The sequence below is a fragment of the Coregonus lavaretus genome (genome assembly GCF_964263955.1).
Source record: "Coregonus lavaretus genome assembly, contig: HAP1_SCAFFOLD_1370, whole genome shotgun sequence".
Classification (NCBI taxonomy): Eukaryota; Metazoa; Chordata; class Actinopteri; order Salmoniformes; family Salmonidae; genus Coregonus; species Coregonus lavaretus.
Window position 1 is genome coordinate 107,358 of NW_028161931.1, and position 22,702 is coordinate 130,059.

The 22,702-nt window shown below is 46.9% G+C and overlaps 1 protein-coding gene across 1 annotated transcript; it reads right to left on the minus strand.

Annotated features, from left to right (window-relative positions):
- Window positions 1-10,360: 10,360 nt before the first annotated feature.
- LOC311119937 (palmitoyltransferase ZDHHC7-like) lies at window positions 10,361-22,440 on the minus strand. Its single transcript, XM_084194581.1, has 3 exons — window positions 22,323-22,440; window positions 20,760-20,890; window positions 10,361-14,081 (listed from the first exon to the last, which is right to left on the minus strand). The coding sequence occupies exons 1-3, from the start codon at window positions 22,402-22,404 to the stop codon at window positions 13,902-13,904; spliced, it is 393 nt and encodes a 130-aa protein (XP_084050707.1). The 5' UTR covers window positions 22,405-22,440; the 3' UTR covers window positions 10,361-13,901.
- Window positions 22,441-22,702: the final 262 nt, after the last annotated feature.

The following is a 22,702-nucleotide window of genomic DNA, read 5'->3' on the forward strand; positions in this document are numbered from 1 at the left end:
GAGCTGTCTGAAACACCCAGCACCCTGCTACAGATTCTCTATACTGTGGAGCTGTCTGAAACACACAGCACCCTGCTACAGATTCTCTATACTGTGGAGCTGTCTACAGCACCCTGCTACAGATTCTCTATACTGTGGAGCTGTCTGAAACACCCTGCTACAGATTCTCTATACTGTGGAGCTGTCTACAGCACCCTGCTACAGATTCTCTATACTGTGGAGCTGTCTGAAACACCCAGCACCCTGCTACAGATTCTCTATACTGTGGAGCTGTCTGAAACACCCAGCACCCTGCTACAGATTCTCTATACTGTGGAGCTGTCTGAAACACCCAGCACCCTGCTACAGATTCTCTATACTGTGGAGCTGTCTGAAACACACAGCACCCTGCTACAGATTCTCTATACTGTGGAGCTGTCTGAAACACCCAGCACCCCGCTACAGATTCTCTATACTGTGGAGCTGTCTGAAACACCCAGCACCCTGCTACAGATTCTCTATACTGTGGAGCTGTCTGAAACACCCAGCACCCCGCTACAGATTATCTATACTGTGGAGCTGTCTACAACACCCAGCACCCTGCTACAGATTCTCTATACTGTGGAGCTGTCTGAAACACCCAGCACCCTGCTACAGATTCTCTATACTGTAGAGCTGTCTACAACACCCTGCTACAGATTCTCTATACTGTGGAGCTGTCTGAAACACCCAGCACCCCGCTACAGATTCTCTATACTGTGGAGCTGTCTGAAACACCCAGCACCCTGCTACAGGTTCTCTATACTGTGGAGCTGTCTACAACACCCAGCACCCTGCTACAGATTCTCTATACTGTGGAGCTGTCTGAAACACCCAGCACCCTGCTACAGATTCTCTATACTGTGGAGCTGTCTACAACACCCTGCTACAGATTCTCTATACTGTGGAGCTGTCTGAAACACCCAGCACCCTGCTACAGATTCTCTATACTGTGGAGCTGTCTGAAACACACAGCACCCTGCTACAGATTCTCTATACTGTGGAGCTGTCTGAAACACCCAGCACCCTGCTACAGATTCTCTATACTGTGGAGCTGTCTGAAACACACAGCACCCTGCTACAGATTCTCTATACTGTGGAGCTGTCTGAAACACCCAGCACCCTGCTACAGATTCTCTATACTGTGGAGCTGTCTGAAACACCCAGCACCCTGCTACAGATTCTCTATACTGTGGAGCTGTCTGAAACACCCAGCACCCTGCTACAGATTCTCTATACTGTGGAGCTGTCTGAAACACACAGCACCCTGCTACAGATTCTCTATACTGTGGAGCTGTCTGAAACACCCAGCACACTGCTACAGATTCTCTATACTGTGGAGCTGTCTGAAACACACAGCACCCTGCTACAGATTCTCTATACTGTGGAGCTGTCTGAAACACCCAGCACCCTGCTACAGATTCTCTATACTGTGGAGCTGTCTACAACACCCTGCTACAGATTCTCTATACTGTGGAGCTGTCTACAACACCCAGCACCCTGCTACAGATTCTCTATACTGTGGAGCTGTCTGAAACACACAGCACCCTGCTACAGATTCTCTATACTGTGGAGCTGTCTGAAACACCCAGCACCCTGCTACAGATTCTCTATACTGTGGAGCTGTCTACAGCACCCCGCTACAGATTCTCTATACTGTGGAGCTGTCTGAAACACCCAGCACCCTGCTACAGATTCTCTATACTGTGGAGCTGTCTGAAACACCCAGCACCCTGCTACAGATTCTCTATACTGTGGAGCTGTCTACAGCACCCTGCTACAGATTCTCTATACTGTGGAGCTGTCTGAAACACCCAGCACCCTGCTACATATTCTCTATACTGTGGAGCTGTCTGAAACACCCAGCACCCTGCTACAGATTCTCTATACTGTGGAGCTGTCTGAAACACCCAGCACCCTGCTACAGATTCTCTATACTGTGGAGCTGTCTGAAACACCCAGCACCCTGCTACAGATTCTCTATACTGTGGAGCTGTCTGAAACACCCAGCACCCTGCTACAGATTCTCTATACTGTGGAGCTGTCTGAAACACCCAGCACCCCGCTACAGATTATCTATACTGTGGAGCTGTCTACAACACCCAGCACCCTGCTACAGATTCTCTATACTGTGGAGCTGTCTGAAACACCCAGCACCCTGCTACAGATTCTCTATACTGTAGAGCTGTCTACAACACCCTGCTACAGATTCTCTATACTGTGGAGCTGTCTGAAACACCCAGCACCCCGCTACAGATTCTCTATACTGTGGAGCTGTCTGAAACACCCAGCACCCTGCTACAGGTTCTCTATACTGTGGAGCTGTCTACAACACCCAGCACCCTGCTACAGATTCTCTATACTGTGGAGCTGTCTGAAACACCCAGCACCCTGCTACAGATTCTCTATACTGTGGAGCTGTCTACAACACCCTGCTACAGATTCTCTATACTGTGGAGCTGTCTGAAACACCCAGCACCCTGCTACAGATTCTCTATACTGTGGAGCTGTCTGAAACACACAGCACCCTGCTACAGATTCTCTATACTGTGGAGCTGTCTGAAACACCCAGCACCCTGCTACAGATTCTCTATACTGTGGAGCTGTCTGAAACACACAGCACCCTGCTACAGATTCTCTATACTGTGGAGCTGTCTGAAACACACAGCACCCTGCTACAGATTCTCTATACTGTGGAGCTGTCTGAAACACCCAGCACACTGCTACAGATTCTCTATACTGTGGAGCTGTCTGAAACACACAGCACCCTGCTACAGATTCTCTATACTGTGGAGCTGTCTGAAACACCCAGCACCCTGCTACAGATTCTCTATACTGTGGAGCTGTCTACAACACCCTGCTACAGATTCTCTATACTGTGGAGCTGTCTACAACACCCAGCACCCTGCTACAGATTCTCTATACTGTGGAGCTGTCTACAACACCCAGCACCCTGCTACAGATTCTCTATACTGTGGAGCTGTCTGAAACACCCAGCACCCTGCTACAGATTCTCTATACTGTGGAGCTGTCTGAAACACCCAGCACCCTGCTACAGATTCTCTATACTGTGGAGCTGTCTACAGCACCCCGCTACAGATTCTCTATACTGTGGAGCTGTCTGAAACACCCAGCACCCTGCTACAGATTCTCTATACTGTGGAGCTGTCTACAGCACCCTGCTACAGATTCTCTATACTGTGGAGCTGTCTGAAACACCCAGCACCCTGCTACAGATTCTCTATACTGTGGAGCTGTCTACAGCACCCTGCTACAGATTCTCTATACTGTGGAGCTGTCTGAAACACCCAGCACCCTGCTACAGATTCTCTATACTGTGGAGCTGTCTGAAACACCCAGCACCCTGCTACAGATTCTCTATACTGTGGAGCTGTCTGAAACACCCAGCACCCTGCTACAGATTCTCTATACTGTGGAGCTGTCTGAAACACCCAGCACCCTGCTACAGATTCTCTATACTGTGGAGCTGTCTGAAACACCCAGCACCCTGCTACAGATTCTCTATACTGTGGAGCTGTCTGAAACACCCAGCACCCCGCTACAGATTCTCTATACTGTGGAGCTGTCTGAAACACCCAGCACCCTGCTACAGATTCTCTATACTGTGGAGCTGTCTGAAACACCCAGCACCCTGCTACAGATTCTCTATACTGTGGAGCTGTCTGAAACACCCAGCACCCTGCTACAGATTCTCTATACTGTGGAGCTGTCTGAAACACCCAGCACCCTGCTACAGATTCTCTATACTGTGGATAGTGCGCCATTTGACCAGGACCCATAGTGAATAGGGTACATTTACATTTACATTTTAGTCATTTAGCAGACGCTCTTATCCAGAGCGACTTACAGTTAGTGAGTGCATACATTTTCATACATTCTCTTCTATCGTAGAGAAACAGTGCCTCCTGTGCACGACTTTCAGTAAAGTACTCTTCTTTTTTATAAAAAGGTTTGTTGGCTCATAAAGAATCACAATTATGTAAAGTTGTATAAAAAAAAAAACATATCTCCTTCTTCCTCATATACACTAACCTGATCCATAGGAGTCCTGGAGTACAGTTAAACTTGCATTGTACCATGGTACCATTTGTGATGCACCCAGGGAGTTCTCAGTAGTGTTTCAAGAGAGGTGAGGTGACTGAATTCAGATTACTAGGTAGGTAAAGGGGATACCTAGTCAGTACAACTGAATGCATTCAACCGAAATGTGTCTTCCGTATTTAACCCAACACCTCTGAATCAGAGAGGTGCGAGGGGCTGCCTTCATCAACGTCCCCGTCATCGGCGCCCAGGGAGCAGTTGTTGTTGGGGGTTAACTGCCTTGCTCAAGGGCAGAACGGCAGATTTTAGAACAGACAGGCCAGTAACGTTGATTCAGAGGAAGAACAGTGACAGGCCAGTAACAGTGAGTGAGTCAACGATGCCTCAATGACTTTAAGGTCATTATATGATTGGTTGCGTCTCAAATGGCACCCTATTCCCTATATAGTGCACTACTTTAGACCAGAGAATGGCACCCTATTCCCTATATAGAGCACTACTTTAGACCAGAGCCCTATGCGTCACGTTCAAAAGCAGTGCACTATATAGGGGATAGGGTGCCATTTGGGACAGACCAGTTGTCTTTCAGTGTCCCCCCCCCCCGTCCCTTAGTGCCAATTTATAAATATAAAATAACATCCATTCTCATAACAGCATTTGAATAGAAAGGCATGGGTTCAATCAATTTTATTTTATATAGCCCTTCGTACATCAGCTAATATCTCGAAGTGCTGTACAGAAACCCAGCCTAAAACCCCAAACAGCTAGTAATGCAGGTGTAGAAGCACGGTGGCTAGGAAAAACTCCCTAGAAAGGCCAAAACCTAGGAAGAAACCTAGAGAGGAACCAGGCTATGAGGGGTGGCCAGTCCTCTTCTGGCTGTGCTGGGTGGAGATTATAACAGAACCATGCCAAGATGTTCAATGTTCATAAGTGACAAGCATGGTCAAATAATAATCAGGAATAAATCTCAGTTGGCTTTTCATAGCCGATCATTAAGAGTTTAAAACAGCAGGTCTGGGACAGGTAGGGGTTCCATAACCGCAGGCAGAACAGTTGAAACTGGAATAGCAGCAAGGCCAGGCGGACTGGGGACAGCAAGGAGTCACCACGGCCGGTAGTCCCGACGTATGGTCCTAGGGCTCAGGTCTCTCAGTTGGCTTTTCATAGCCGATCATTAAGAGTTGAAAACAGCAGGTCTGGGACAGGTAGGGGTTTCGTAACCGCAGGCAGAACAGTTGAAACTGGAATAGCAGCAAGGCCAGGCGGACTGGGGACAGCAAGGTGTCAGCATGCCCGGTAGTCCTGACGTATGATCCTAGGGCTCAGGTTCTCAGAGAGAAAGAGAGAACGAGAGAATTAGAGAGAGCATACTTAAATTCACACAGGACACTGGATAAGACAGGAGAAGTACTCCAGGTATAACCAACTAACCCCAGCCCCCCGACACATAAACTACTGCAGCATAAATACTGGAGGCTGAGACAGGAGCGGTCCGGAGACACTGTGGCCCCATCCGAAGAAACCCCCGGACAGGGCCAAACAGGAAGGATATAACCCCACCCACTCTGCCAAAGCACAGCCCCCGCACCACTAGAGGGATATCCTCAACCACCAACTTACAATCCTGAGACAAGGCCGAGTATAGCCCACAGAGGTCTCCACCACAGCACAAACCAAGGGGGGGGCGCCAACCCAGACAGGAAGATCACGTCAGTAACTCAACCCACTCAAGTGACGCACCCCTCCTAGGGACGGCATGAAAGAGCACCAGCAAGCCAGTGACTCAGCCCCTGTAACAGGGTTAGAGGCAGAGAACCCCAGTGGAGAGAGGGGAACCGGCCTGGCAGAGACAGCAAGGGCTGTTCGTTGCTCCAGAGCCTTTCCGTTCACCTTCACACTCCTGGGCCAGACTACACTCAATCATATGACCTACTGAAGAGATAAGTCTTCAGTAAAGACTTAAAGGTTGAGACCGAGTCTGCGTCTCTCACATGGGTAGGCAGACTGTTCCATAAAAATGGAGATCTATAGGAGAAAGCCCTGCCTCCCGCTGTTTGCTTAGAAATTCTAGGGACAATTAGGAGGCCTGCGTCTTGTGACCGTAGCGTACGTATTGGTATGTACGGCAGGACCAACTCGGAAAGATAGGTAGGAGCAAGCCCATGTAACGCTTTATAGGTTAACAGTAAAACCTTGAAATCAGCCCTTGCCTTAACAGGAAGCCAGTGTAGGGAAGCTAGCACTGGAGTAATATGATCAAATTTCTTGGTTCTAGTCAGGATTCTAGCAGCCGTATTTAGCACTAACTGAAGTTTATTTAGTGCTTTATCCGGGTAGCCGGAAAGTAGAGCATTGCAGTAGTCTAACCTAGAAGTAACAAATGCATGGATTAATTTTTCTGCATCATTTCTGGACAGAAAATTTCTGATTTTTGCAATGTTACGTAGATGGAAAAAAGCTGTCCTTGAAACAGTCTTGATATGTTCGTCAAAAGAGAGATCAGGGTCAAGAGTAACGCCGAGGTCCTTCACAGTTTTATTTGAGACGACTTTACAACCATCAAGATGAATTGTCAGATTTAACAGAAGATCTCTTTGTTTCTTGGGACCTAGAACAAGCATCTCTGTTTTGTCCGAGTTTAAAAGTAGAAAGTTTTCAGCCATCCACTTCCTTATGTCTGAAACACAGGCTTCTAGCGAGGGCAATTTTGGGGCTTCACCATGTTTCATTGAAATGTACAGCTGTGTGTCATCCGCATAGCAGTGAAAGTTAACATTATGTTTTCGAATAACATCCCCAAGAGGTAAAATATATAGTGAAAACAATAGTGGTCCTAAAACGGAACCTTGAGGAACACCGAAATGTACAGTTGATTTGTCGGAGGACAGACCATTCACAGAGACAAACTGATATCTTTCCGACAGGTAAGATCTAAACCAGGCCAGAACTTGTCCGTGTAGACCAATTTGGGTTTCCAGTCTCTCCAAAAGAATGTGGTGATCGATGGTGTCAAAGGCAGCACTAAGGTCTAGTAGCACGAGGACAGATGCAGAGCCTCGGTCTGACGCCATTAAAAGGTCATTTACCACCTTCACAAGTGCAGTCTCAGTGCTATGATGGGGTCTAAAACCAGACTGAAGCATTTCGTATACATTGTTTGTCTTCAGAAAGGCAGTGAGTTGCTGCGCAACAGCTTTTTCTAAAATTTTTGAGAGGAATGGAAGATTCGATATAGGCCGATAGTTTTTATATTTTCCGGGTCAAGGTTTGGCTTTTTCAAGAGAGGCTTTATCACTGCCACTTTTAGTGAGTTTGGTACACATCCGGTGGATAGAGAGCTGTTTATTATGTTCAACATAGGAGGGCCAAGCACAGGAAGCAGCTCCTTCAGCAGTTTAGTAGGAATAGGATCCAGTATGCAGCTTGAAGGTTTAGAGGCCATGATTATTTTCATCATTGTGTCAAGAGATATAGTACTAAAACACTTAAGTGTCTCTCCCGATCCCAGGCCCTCGCAGAGCTGTGCAGATCCAGGACAGCTAAGCCCTGGAGGAATACGCAGATTCAAAGAGGAGTCCGTAATTTGCTTTCTAATGGTCATGATCTTTTCCTCAAAGAAGTTCATGAATTTATTACTGCTGAAGTGAAAGCCATCCTCTCTTGGGGAATGCTGCTTTTTAGTTAGCTTTGCAACAGTATCAAAAAGAAATTTTGGATTGTTCTTATTTTCCTCGATTAAGTTGGAAAAGTAGGATGATCGAGCAGCAGTGAGGGCTCTTCGGTACTGCACGGTACTGTCTTTCCAAGCTAGTCGGAAGACTTCCAGTTTGGTGTGGCGCCATTTCCGTTCCAATTTCCTGGAAGCTTGCTTCAAAGCTCGGGTATTTTCTGTATACCAGGGAGCTAGTTTCTTATGACAAATGTTTTTCGTTTTTAGGGGTGCAACTGCATCTAGGGTATTGCGCAAGGTTAAATTGAGTTCCTCAGTTAAGTGGTTAACTGATTTTTGTCCTCTGACGTCCTTGGGTAGGCAGAAGGAGTCTGGAAGGGCATTAAGGAATTTTTGTGTTGTCTGAGAATTTATAGCACGACTTTTGATGCTCCTTGGTTGGGGTCTGAGCAGATTATTTGTTGCGATTGCAAACGTAATAAAATGGTGGTCCGATAGTCCAGGATTTTGTGGAAAAACATTAAGATCTACAACATTTATTCCATGGGACAAAACTAGGTCCAGAGTATGACTGTGGCAGTGAGTAGGTCCAGAGACATGTTGGACAAAACCCACTGAGTCGATGATGGCTCCGAAAGACTTTTGGAGTGGGTCTGTGGACTTCTCCATGTGAATATTAAAATCACCAAAAATTAGAATATGATCTGCTATGACTACAAGGTCTGATAGGAATTCAGGAAACTCAGAGAGGAACGCTGTATATGGCCCAGGAGGCCTGTAAACAGTAGCTATAAAAAGTGATTGAGTAGGCTGCATAGATTTCATGAGATGTGAGGTATCACGATCTCTTTCAATAATGGCAGGAATGGAGGAGGTCTTTATCCTAATAAGATTGCTAAGGCGAACACCGCCATGTTTAGTTTTGCCCAACCTAGGTCGAGGCACAGACACAGTCTCAATGGGTATGGCTGAGCTGACTACACTGACTGTGCTATTGGCAGACTCCACTAAGCTGGCAGGTTGGCTAACAGCCTGCTGCCTGGCCTGCACCCTATTTCACTGTGGGGCTAGAGGAGTTAGAGCCCTATCTATGTTGGTAGATAAGATGAGAGCACCCCTCCAGCTAGGATGGAGTCCGTCACTCCTCAGCAGGTCAGGCTTGGTCCTGTTTGTGGGTGAGTCCCAGAAAGAGGGCCAATTATCTACAAATTCTATCTTTTGGGAGGGGCAGAAAACAGTTTTCAACCAGCGATTGAGTGCTGAGACTCTGCTGTAGAGCTCGTCACTCCCCCTAACTGGGAGGGGGCCAGAGACAATTACTCGATGCCGACACATCTTTCTAGCTGATTTACACGCTGAAGCTATGTTGCACTTGGTGACCTCTGACTGTTTCATCCTAACATCGTTGGTGCCGACGTGGATAACAATATCTCTATACTCTCTACACTCGCCAGTTTTAGCTTTAGCCAGCACCATCTTTAGATTAGCCTTAACGTCGGTAGCCCTGCCCCCTGGTAAACAGTGTATGATCGCTGGGTGATTCGTTTTAAGTCTAATACTGCGGGTAATGGAGTCGCCAATGACTAGGGTTTTCAATTTGTCAGAGCTAATGGTGGGAGCCTTCGGCGTCTCAGACCCCGTAACGGGAGGAGTAGAGACAAGAGAAGACTCAGACTCAGACTCCGACTCGCTACATAATGGGGAAAACCGGTTGAAAGTTTCTGTCGGCTGAATGAGCGACACCGGTTGAGCATTCCAACAGTATTTCCCTCCAGAAGCCATGAGAAAGTTGTCCGGCTGCGGGGACTGTGCGGGGGGATTTATACTAACGTTACTATCTGTACTTACTGGTGGCACAGACGCTGTTTCTTCCTTTCCTACACTGAAATTACCCTTGCCTAACGATTGCGTCTGAAGCTGGGCTTGTAGCACAGCTATTTTCGCCGTAAGGCGATCGTTCTCCTGTATATTATGAGTACAGCGACTGCAATTAGAAGACATCATGTTAATGTTACTACTTAGCTTCGGCTGTTGAAGATGTTGACGAACCATGTCCAGATAAAGCATCCGGAGTGAAAAAGTTGAATGAGGGAAAAAAGTTGCGATGGAAAAAAGGAAAATAAAGTAAAGTTGGCAGCAAAAACGCACAGGAAAATGACTCTTCTGTCTCGGGAACTACCAGTGACTCGCTCAATACGGAAGTACGGAAGTGGTCAGATGACGCGTATCACTCCTCAGGTTCAGACAGACAGAGGGTTGTCTTCAGATAGAGTGTTAGTGACGTCCTGCACCCCCTCAGGGTGCACAATAAGGAAGCCACCCATACCCGGGACCACCCATACCCAGGACCACCCATACCCGGGACCACCCATACCCGGGACCACCCATACCCGGGACCACCCATACCCGGGACCACCCATACCCAGGACCACCCATACCCGGGACCACCCATACCCGGGACCACCCATACCCGGAACCACCCATACCCGGAACCACCCATACCCGGAACCACCCATACCCGGAACCACCCATACACAATAAGGAAGGGAAAGATAGGGTCCTTTTACAGTTGGACATGAAACAAATGATTTCTACAATCATAAATCAAAACATGTTTTTATTTTATATAACAAATGATTTCTACAATCATAAATCAAAACATGTTTTTATTTTATATAACAAATGATTTCTACAATCATAAATCAAAACATGTTTTTATTTTATATAACAAATGATTTCTACAATCATAAATCAAAACATGTTTATATTTTAAAACAAATTATTTCTACAATCATAAATGAATGGATACAATCAGAAAAATATGGCATTCATCAATGGCGGATACTTGCATGATTGATGATTGTATTGTTATAAATGGTACCCATATCTCACAAAACAAACTGTTGTTTGACGATCATCAATACCCTGTGTCACAACGGCTCTGTTGTGAAGCCAACAAAATAAGCAGAGAGAGAGACATAAAGGTCAGGAGGGTTGAGGGGAAAACCTTCACCAGTTGTTGAAAAGACAACTGTCACTACAAGCTTCCTGTTGTTGACAGACCCATTGCTTCACCAATTAAGTTTGTATGAACGGCTGTGTGTCTCCAAGCCCCATATACTACCCACCACTGTGACCTGTACGCTCTTGTTGGCTGGCCCTCACTACATATTCGTCGCCAAACCCACTGGCTCCAGGCCATCTATAAATCACTGCTAGGCAAATCCCCGCCTTATCTTAGCTCATTGGTCACCATAGCAACACCCACCCGTAGTCTGCGTTCCAGCAGGTATATCTCACTGGTCATTCCCAAAGCCAACACCTCCTTTGGCCGCCATTCCTTCCAGTTCTCTGCTGCCAATGACTGGAACGAACTGCAAAAATCTCTGAAGCTGGAGACTCTTATCTCCCTCACTAACTTTAAGCATCAGTTGTCAGAGCAGCTTACCGATCACTGCACCTGTACACAGCCCATCTGTAATTAGCCCACCCAACTACCTCATCCCCATATTGTTATTTATTTTGCTCATTTGCACCCCAGTATCTCTATTTGCACATCATCTTCTGCACATCTATCACTCCAGTGTTAATACGAAACAGTGTCTCAGACTTGGTTCAGCTTCAGGACCACACAAAGAGCAGCTGGTCTCAGACTTGGTGGGGTGGGGGGGTGGGGGGGGTGGGGGGGCCCTGGACAAGTCCTCGTGTGTTTAACGTCCAGCCCCAACTCATAGCGTCTCTGTCCTTTCCCTGGGTGTCCTAGACAAGTCCTAGTGTGTTTAACGTCCAGCCCCAACTCATAGCGTCTCTGTCCTTTCCCTGGGTGTCCTAGTGTGTTTAACGTCCAGCCCCAACTCATAGCGTCTCTGTCCTTTCCCTGGGTGTCCTAGTGTGTTTAACGTCCAGCCCCAACTCATAGCGTCTCTGTCCTTTCCCTGGGTGTCCTAGTGTGTTTAACGTCCAGCCCCAACTCATAGCGTCTCTGTCCTTTCCCTGGGTGTCCTAGTGTGTTTAACGTCCAGCCCCAACTCATAGCGTCTCTGTCCTTTCCCTGGGTGTCCTAGACAAGTCCTAGTGTGTTTAACGTCCAGCCCCAACTCATAGCGTCTCTGTCCTTTCCCTGGGTGTCCTGGACAAGTCCTAGTGTGTTTAACGTCCAGCCCCAACTCATAGCGTCTCTGTCCTTTCCCTGGGTGTCCTAGTGTGTTTAACGTCCAGCCACAACTCATAGCGTCTCTGTCCTTTCCCTGGGTGTCCTGGACACGTCCTAGTGTGTTTAACGTCCAGCCCCAACTCATAGCGTCTCTGTCCTTTCCCTGGGTGTCCTAGTGTGTTTAACGTCCAGCCCCAACTCATAGCGTCTCTGTCCTTTCCCTGGGTGTCCTAGTGTGTTTAACGTCCAGCCCCAACTCATAGCGTCTCTGTCCTTTCCCTGGGTGTCCTAGACAAGTCCTAGTGTGTTTAACGTCCAGCCCCAACTCATAGCGTCTCTGTCCTTTCCCTGGGTGTCCTAGACAAGTCCTAGTGTGTTTAACGTCCAGCCCCAACTCATAGCGTCTCTGTCCTTTCCCTGGGTGTCCTAGACAAGTCCTAGTGTGTTTAACGTCCAGCCCCAACTCATAGCGTCTCTGTCCTTTCCCTGGGTGTCCTAGTGTGTTTAACGTCCAGCCCCAACTCATAGCGTCTTCAGAGCAGACCAATGCTTGTGATTGACACCTCCTCAGTTCCATACAGCCGATTCTTCATCAAACCTTCCCCTGGTCACATCCTCATGTAGACATAGAACAGTAGGTTAAGTCTACTCCAGTATGTGGAAGAAGTGAATAGACGTACAATATGTAACCAGTGTGTCACTGACTGACTGAATGACTGGCTGGCTGGCTGGCTGACTGGGGCTCACAGCAGAGCAGGGCAGGCTGGTCTCTCCCTGTCTGTTAGATTAATTTGGATTTTAAGAATAATGACTAAAGGATTTCACCCCAAATACAGTATAGATGTTAGAATGATCATGTAGTGTCAACCCACTAACAGAGGGGGCGGTACTAAACATTCAAGGGTGAAGGCGGGAACTGTTTAGAAAAGCCACCTAAAGGTGGGAGGAGTCAAGTTCAGGAGGTATAAAATCGTATGTTTGTGTCTTTGGCCCCAGAGCTCTCCATGAATAAACATACAGATAATACTTGTTGGTTGTGGACCTTGAATCATTGATGATTAAAACCAGAGCCTTACAACCTCTGGTAATGATTCAAGCTTAGGTTGAATTAGAGATAGAAATTCACATGACACTGTCCCAGAACAGTGGCAGATGAGTGATCACTTTCAAACACATCAGCAAGTGGCCACTCCATAAAGGGCTTAGTGGCCAAGGGTTCAGTTTGAGATTCAGCCCAAGTCTCTCTGTGTGGAGGACTGACCCAGATACAGACCCAGATTCAGCCCTAGTCCCTCTGTGTGGAGGACTGACCCAGATACAGACCCAGATTCAGCCATAGTCTCTCTGTGTGGAGGACTGACCCAGATACAGACCCAGATTCAGCCATAGTCTCTCTGTGTGGAGGACTGACCCAGATACAGACCCAGATTCAGCCCTAGTCTCTCTGTGTGGAGGACTGACCCAGATACAGACCCAGATTCAGCCCTAGTCTCTCTGTGTGGAGGACTGACCCAGATACAGACCCAGATTCAGCCCTAGTCTCTCTGTGTGGAGGACTGACCCAGATACAGACCCAGATTCAGCCCTAGTCTCTCTGTGTGGAGGACTGACCCAGATACAGACCCAGATTCAGCCCTAGTCTCTCTGTGTGGAGGACTGACCCAGATACAGACCCAGATTCAGCCCTAGTCCCTCTGTGTGCAGGACAGACATAGACAGCCAAGAGAATTAGGTCAAGTCTTAGTACCCCTCCACTGCCCCAGCAGAGAGACAGGTACTTCAGGAGACCCCCCTGTAGTGTGTATGAGGGGTACAGCTGTTCTCCATCATCTAAGTCACAGGTCACAGGTCACAGCCCATCGTATCAGTCAAAGTACCACCAAAACCACAATGTGTGTCCAGGGGTACAAAAGACCCCCATGATGTGTCCAAGGGTCCAGAGAGGTCCGGGGTGGGGTATCAGATGGGGAAGAGCTGTGTTTGGCTGCTCTGCCCTCAGACAGAGAACTCCACCCCACCACGGCGTGTACGTGTCATCAGTAGGCGCCGCAGACGCAGGCCTGTGAATGGGTTGAACCAGAGGAAGGAGGGCGGGCCTCCGAACACGGCCTTCATCCCTTCCCAGCGCATACGCCGCTCCCACGTCGGCTTCTCATTCTGCAGACGCTCAATCTCCTGGGAGGACAGACAGACAGACAGACAGACAGACAGGCAGACAGGCAGACAGGCAGACAGGCAGACAGGCAGACAGGCAGACAGACAGACAGACAGACAGACAGACAGACAGACAGACAGACAGACAGACAGACAGACAGACAGACAGAGAGACAGAGAGACAGAGAGACAGACACAGAGACAGAGACAGAGACAGAGACAGAAAGGCAGGCACTTTAGTCAACACACTATTTTAATTAAACAGTGCAACTGCGGTCTCAACTAGGTCGATTCAGGACAGCCATTTAGCATCTTATTCTATTTGTTCATGGATATCAGGGGAATACTGAGGGAGTTGGGACCAGGATGATCTGTAGTCCAGTCAGACTAGGAGATGAGATTAATCTGGAGAGGAGAGCCACCAATTACTCTGTCACTAACCCAACTGTTATTATTACTAGGCTGAGGGACCAGTTACTCTGTCACTAACCCAACTGTTATTATTACTAGGCTGAGGGACCAGTTACTCTGTCACTAACCCAACTGTCATCATTACTAGGCTGAGGGACCAGTTACTCTGTCACTAACCCAACTGTCATCATTACTAGGCTGAGGGACCAGTTACTCTGTCACTAACCCAACTGTCATCATTACTAGGCTGAGGGACCAGTTACTCTGTTACTAACCCAACTGTCATCATTACTAGGCTGAGGGACCAGTTACTCTGTTACTAACCCAACTGTTATTATTACTAGGCTGAGGGACCAATTACTCTGTTACTAACCCGACTGTTATTATTACTAGGCTGAGGGACCAGTTACTCTGTTACTAACCCAACTGTCATCATTACTAGGCTGAGGGACCAATTACTCTGTTACTAACCCAACTGTTATTATTACTAGGCTGAGCCACCAATTACTCTGTTACTAACCCAACTGTTATTATTACTAGGCTGAGCCACCAATTACTCTGTTACTAACCCAACTGTTATTATTACTAGGCTGAGGGACCAGTTACTCTGTTACTAACCCAACTGTTATTATTACTAGGCTGAGGGACCAGTTACTCTGTTACTAACCCAACTGTTATTATTACTAGGCTGAGGGACCAGTTACTCTGTCACTAACCCAACTGTCATCATTACTAGGCTGAGGGACCAGTTACTCTGTTACTAACCCAACTGTTATTATTACTAGGCTGAGGGACCAGTTACTCTGTCACTAACCCAACTGTCATCATTACTAAGCTGAGGGACCAATTACTCTGTTACTAACCCACTGTTATTATTACTAGGCTGAGGGACCAGTTACTCTGTTACCAACCCAACTGTCATCATTAATAGGCTGAGGGACCAGTTACTCTGTTACTAACCCAACTGTCATCATTACTAGGCTGAGGGACCAGTTACTCTGTCACTAACCCAACTGTCATCATTACTAGGCTGAGAGACCAGTTACTCTGTCACTAACCCAACTGTCATCATTACTAGGCTGAGGGACCAGTTACTCTGTCACTAACCCAACTGTCATCATTACTAGGCTGAGGGACCAGTTACTCTGTTACTAACCCAACTGTCATCATTACTAGGCTGAGGGACCAGTTACTCTGTTACTAACCCAACTGTTATTATTACTAGGCTGAGGGACCAGTTACTCTGTTACTAACCCAACTGTTATTATTACTAGGCTGAGGTACCAGTTACTCTGTTACTAACCCAACTGTCATCATTACTAGGCTGAGGTACCAGTTACTCTGTTACTAACCCAACTGTCATCATTACTAGGCTGAGGGACCAGTTACTCTGTTACTAACCCAACTGTCATCATTACTAGGCTGAGGGACCAGTTACTCTGTTACTAACCCAACTGTTATTATTACTAGGCTGAGGGACCAGTTACTCTGTTACTAACCCAACTGTCATCATTACTAGGCTGAGGGACCAGTTACTCTGTTACTAACCCAACTGTCATCATTACTAGGCTGAGGGACCAGTTACTCCGTCACTAACCCAACTGTCATCATTACTAGGCTGAGAGACCAGTTACTCTGTCACTAACCCAACTGTCATCATTACTAGGCTGAGGGACCAGTTACTCTGTCACTAACCCAACTGTCATCATTACTAGGCTGAGGGACCAGTTACTCTGTTACTAACCCAACTGTCATCATTACTAGGCTGAGGGACCAGTTACTCTGTTACTAACCCAACTGTTATTATTACTAGGCTGAGGGACCAGTTACTCTGTTACTAACCCAACTGTTATTATTACTAGGCTGAGGGACCCGTTACTCTGTTACTAACCCAACTGTCATCATTACTAGGCTGAGGGACCAGTTACTCTGTTACTAACCCAACTGTTATTATTACTAGGCTGAGGGACCAGTTACTCTGTTACTAACCCAACTGTTATTATTACTAGGCTGAGGGACCAGTTACTCTGTTACTAACCCAACTGTCATCATTACTAGGCTGAGGGACCAGTTACTCTGTTACTAACCCAACTGTTATTATTACTAGGCTGAGGGACCAGTTACTCTGTTACTAACCCAACTGTCATCATTACTAGGCTGAGGGACCAGTTACTCTGTTACTAACCCAACTGTCATCATTACTAGGCTGAGGGACCAGTTACTCTGTTACTAACCCAACTGTCATCATTACTAGGCTGAGGGACCAGTTACTCTGTTACTAACCCAACTGTCATCATTACTAGGCTGAGGGACCAGTTACTCTGTTACTAACCCAACTGTCATCATTACTAGGCTGAGGGACCAGTTACTCTGTTACTAACCCAACTGTCATCATTACTAGGCTGAGGGACCAGTTACTCTGTCACTAACCCAACTGTCATCATTACTAGGCTGAGGGACCAGTTACTCTGTTACTAACCCAACTGTCATCATTACTAGGCTGAGGGACCAGTTACTCTGTTACTAACCCAACTGTCATCATTACTAGGCTGAGGGACCAGTTACTCTGTTACTAACCCAACTGTCATCATTACTAGGCTGAGGGACCAGTTACTCTGTTACTAACCCAACTGTCATCATTACTAGGCTGAGGGACCAGTTACTCTGTTACTAACCCAACTGTCATCATTACTAGGCTGAGGGACCAGTTACTCTGTCACTAACCCAACTGTCATCATTACTAGGCTGAGGGACCAGTTACTCTGTTACTAACCCAACTGTCATCATTACTAGGCTGAGGGACCAGTTACTCTGTCACTAACCCAACTGTCATCATTACTAGGCTGAGGGACCAGTTACTCTGTTACTAACCCAACTGTCATCATTACTAGGCTGAGGGACCAGTTACTCTGTTACTAACCCAACTGTCATCATTACTAGGCTGAGGGACCAGTTACTCTGTTACTAACCCAACTGTCATCATTACTAGGCTGAGGGACCAGTTACTCTGTCACTAACCCAACTGTCATCATTACTAGGCTGAGGGACCAGTTACTCTGTCACTAACCCAACTGTCATCATTACTAGGCTGAGGGACCAGTTACTCTGTTACTAACCCAACTGTCATCATTACTAGGCTGAGGGACCAGTTACTCTGTTACTAACCCAACTGTCATCATTACTAGGCTGAGGGACCAGTTACTCTGTTACTAACCCAACTGTCATCATTACTAGGCTGAGGGACCAGTTACTCTGTTACTAACCCAACTGTTATCATTACTAGGCTGAGGGACCAGTTACTCTGTTACTAACCCAACTGTTATTATTACTAGGCTGAGGGACCAGTTACTCTGTTACTAACCCAACTGTCATCATTACTAGGCTGAGGGACCAGTTACTCTGTTACTAACCCAACTGTCATCATTACTAGGCTGAGGGACCAGTTACTCTGTCACTAACCCAACTGTCATCATTACTAGGCTGAGGGACCAGTTACTCTGTTACTAACCCAACTGTCATCATTACTAGGCTGAGGGACCAGTTACTCTGTTACTAACCCAACTGTCATCATTACTAGGCTGAGGGACCAGTTACTCTGTTACTAACCCAACTGTCATCATTACTAGGCTGAGGGACCAGTTACTCTGTCACTAACCCAACTGTCATCATTACTAGGCTGAGGGACCAGTTACTCTGTCACTAACCCAACTGTCATCATTACTAGGCTGAGGGACCAGTTACTCTGTTACTAACCCAACTGTCATCATTACTAGGCTGAGGGACCAGTTACTCTGTTACTAACCCAACTGTCATCATTACTAGGCTGAGGGACCAGTTACTCTGTTACTAACCCAACTGTCATCATTACTAGGCTGAGGGACCAGTTACTCTGTTACTAACCCAACTGTTATCATTACTAGGCTGAGGGACCAGTTACTCTGTTACTAACCCAACTGTTATTATTACTAGGCTGAGGGACCAGTTACTCTGTTACTAACCCAACTGTCATCATTACTAGGCTGAGGGACCAGTTACTCTGTTACTAACCCAACTGTCATCATTACTAGGCTGAGGGACCAGTTACTCTGTCACTAACCCAACTGTCATCATTACTAGGCTGAGGGACCAGTTACTCTGTCACTAACCCAACTGTCATCATTACTAGGCTGAGGGACCAGTTACTCTGTTACTAACCCAACTGTCATCATTACTAGGCTGAGGGACCAGTTACTCTGTCACTAACCCAACTGTCATCATTACTAGGCTGAGGGACCAGTTACTCTGTCACTAACCCAACTGTCATCATTACTAGGCTGAGGGACCAGTTACTCTGTTACTAACCCAACTGTTATCATTACTAGGCTGAGGGACCAGTTACTCTGTTACTAACCCAACTGTTATTATTACTAGGCTGAGGGACCAGTTACTCTGTTACTAACCCAACTGTCATCATTACTAGGCTGAGGGACCAGTTACTCTGTTACTAACCCAACTGTCATCATTACTAGGCTGAGGGACCAGTTACTCTGTCACTAACCCAACTGTCATCATTACTAGGCTGAGGGACCAGTTACTCTGTTACTAACCCAACTGTCATCATTACTAGGCTGAGGGACCAGTTACTCTGTTACTAACCCAACTGTCATCATTACTAGGCTGAGGGACCAGTTACTCTGTTACTAACCCAACTGTCATCATTACTAGGCTGAGGGACCAGTTACTCTGTCACTAACCCAACTGTCATCATTACTAGGCTGAGGGACCAGTTACTCTGTCACTAACCCAACTGTCATCATTACTAGGCTGAGGGACCAGTTACTCTGTTACTAACCCAACTGTCATCATTACTAGGCTGAGGGACCAGTTACTCTGTTACTAACCCAACTGTCATCATTACTAGGCTGAGGGACCAGTTACTCTGTTACTAACCCAACTGTCATCATTACTAGGCTGAGGGACCAGTTACTCTGTTACTAACCCAACTGTTATCATTACTAGGCTGAGGGACCAGTTACTCTGTTACTAACCCAACTGTTATTATTACTAGGCTGAGGGACCAGTTACTCTGTTACTAACCCAACTGTCATCATTACTAGGCTGAGGGACCAGTTACTCTGTTACTAACCCAACTGTCATCATTACTAGGCTGAGGGACCAGTTACTCTGTCACTAACCCAACTGTCATCATTACTAGGCTGAGGGACCAGTTACTCTGTCACTAACCCAACTGTCATCATTACTAGGCTGAGGGACCAGTTACTCTGTTACTAACCCAACTGTCATCATTACTAGGCTGAGGGACCAGTTACTCTGTCACTAACCCAACTGTCATCATTACTAGGCTGAGGGACCAGTTACTCTGTTACTAACCCAACTGTCATCATTACTAGGCTGAGGGACCAGTTACTCTGTTACTAACCCAACTGTCATCATTACTAGGCTGAGGGACCAGTTACTCTGTCACTAACCCAACTGTCATCATTACTAGGCTGAGGGACCAGTTACTCTGTTACTAACCCAACTGTCATCATTACTAGGCTGAGGGACCAGTTACTCTGTTACTAACCCAACTGTCATCATTACTAGGCTGAGGGACCAGTTACTCTGTCACTAACCCAACTGTCATCATTACTAGGCTGAGGGACCAGGATAGGTAGAGTGATCCAGTCAGGCCCTGCAGTATTGCCTCATGCAGCTAGCAGACTACTTGGAGGTGAACTGTGATAGTCAGTGGTTACTACCACAGCTATCTGCTAGGAGAGGATGCAGACAGAGGCCTGGTGAACTGTGATAGTCAGTGGTTACTACCACAGCTATCTGCTAGGAGAGGCTGCAGACAGAGGCCTGGTGAACTGTGATAGTCAGTGGTTACTACCACAGCTATCTGCTAGGAGAGGATGCAGACACAGGCCTGGTGAACTGTGATAGTCAGTGGTTACTACCACAGCTATCTGCTAGGAGAGGCTGCAGACAGAGGCCTGGACCCACATACTGAGACTTGGAGTCGCACAAAGTCACAGAGAGCCTATTGTGGGGTAAATAAAGTCAGATTGAATTGAGGTCATTCCCCACAACTAGGGTCAATTTTTGAGCTCTGAAGGTTGGGGTCAATCCTAAAATCGTTCATCCTACTACACCTCCATTTAAATCACCTGACTTGAAAAGCAAGTAACCTTAGGGAAACAGCCAGTGAACCATTCAATGACCGAGGTTCACTTTTCCTGGAAACCTTGACAACAGTGTTCTTTAAGTGGTGACGACCACCGTGTGGCGTGCCCGGTGCCTCACCGTCTCGTCGTTGCAGATGGAGTGTATCTGCGTTCCAAACATGACCACGGTGAAGGTGAGGAAGAGGATGGCCTCCAGACAGAGGAAGATCATCAGCATCACTGCCACTGGAGGAGAGAAGTCAGTGCATTCTGGGAGATGGAGTTGTGGGAGAGGAGAGATATTTGTCATTATTTTGACAGAAGAGGTATGTAATTATTTTCTCCTCTGATCACTCATAAAGGCACAATGAACATTTAGAAGCGCTTAAAATATAATGTATTATTATTATCATTATTATTAGAACCTTCTGGGGATAAAATCCTATTTTCATTTTCCACAGAAATAAGATAGTTCATGATAGCAGCATAGTTCTAATGACCAAGAGAACAACGTCTACAGGCAGAACTGTCTGTCCATTTCCCACAGCACATTAACACACAGTAGACAGCGATGTAGCAGTGAAGACAGAACCCTACTATTACACTAAACTTAGAAACACAGAAGCCAACCACAGTGAATGTAGCAGTAAACAGTAGCCTACCATTCCACTAACCTTAGAAACACAGAAGCCAACCACAGTGAATGTAGCAGTAAACAGTAGCCTACCATTCCACTAACCTTAGAAACACAGAAGCCAACCACAGTGAATGTAGCAGTAAACAGTAGCCTACCATTCCACTAACCTTAGAAACACAGAAGCCAACCACAGTGAATGTAGCAGTAAACAGTAGCCTACCATTCCACTAACCTTAGAAACACAGAAGCCAACCACAGTGAATGTAGCAGTAAACAGTAGCCTACCATTCCACTAACCTTAGAAACACAGAAGCCAACCACAGTGAATGTAGCAGTAAACAGTAGCCTACCATTCCACTAACCTTAGAAACACAGAAGCCAACCACAGTGAATGTAGCAGTAAACAGTAGCCTACCATTCCACTAACCTTAGAAACACAGAAGCCAACCACAGTGAATGTAGCAGTAAACAGTAGCCTACCATTCCACTAACCTTAGAAACACAGAAGCCAACCACAGTGAATGTAGCAGTAAACAGTAGCCTACCATTCCACTAACCTTAGAAACACAGAAGCCAACCACAGTGAATGTAGCAGTAAACAGTAGCCTACCATTCCACTAACCTTAGAAACACAGAAGCCAACCACAGTGAATGTAGCAGTAAACAGCAGCCTACCATTCCACTAACCTTAGAAACACAGAAGCCAACCACAGTGAATGTAGCAGTAAACAGTAGCCTACCATTCCACTAACCTTAGAAACACAGAAGCCAACCACAGTGAATGTAGCAGTAAACAGTAGCCTACCATTCCACTAACCTTAGAAACACAGAAGCCAACCACAGTGAATGTAGCAGTAAACAGTAGCCTACCATTCCACTAACCTTAGAAACACAGAAGCCAACCACAGTGAATGTAGCAGTAAACAGTAGCCTACCATTCCACTAACCTTAGAAACACAGAAGCCAACCACAGTGAATGTAGCAGTAAACAGTAGCCTACCATTCCACTAACCTTAGAAACACAGAAGCCAACCACAGTGAATGTAGCAGTAAACAGTAGCCTACCATTCCACTGGTCGTGGACACAGGCGTAGAACTGGAGGAAACTGAGGCAGAGGGCGTAGCCCGAGATCAGAGCTATGTACATCTGAAAGGAGGAGAGAGGGAGGAGTGGGGAGGGAGAGAGGGAGGAGTAGGGAGGGAGAGAGGGAGGAGTAGGGAGGAGTGGGGAGGGAGCGAGGGAGGAGTAGGGAGGGAGGAGTGGGGAGGGAGAGAGGGAGGAGTAGGGAGGAGTGGGGAGGGAGCGAGGGAGGAGTAGGGAGGGGGAGGAGGGAGGAGTGGGGAGGGAGAGAGGGAGGGAGAGAGGGAGGAGTAGGGAGGGAGAGAGGGAGGAGTAGGGAGGGAGAGAGGGAGGAGTGGGGAGGGAGAGAGGGAGGAGTGGGGAG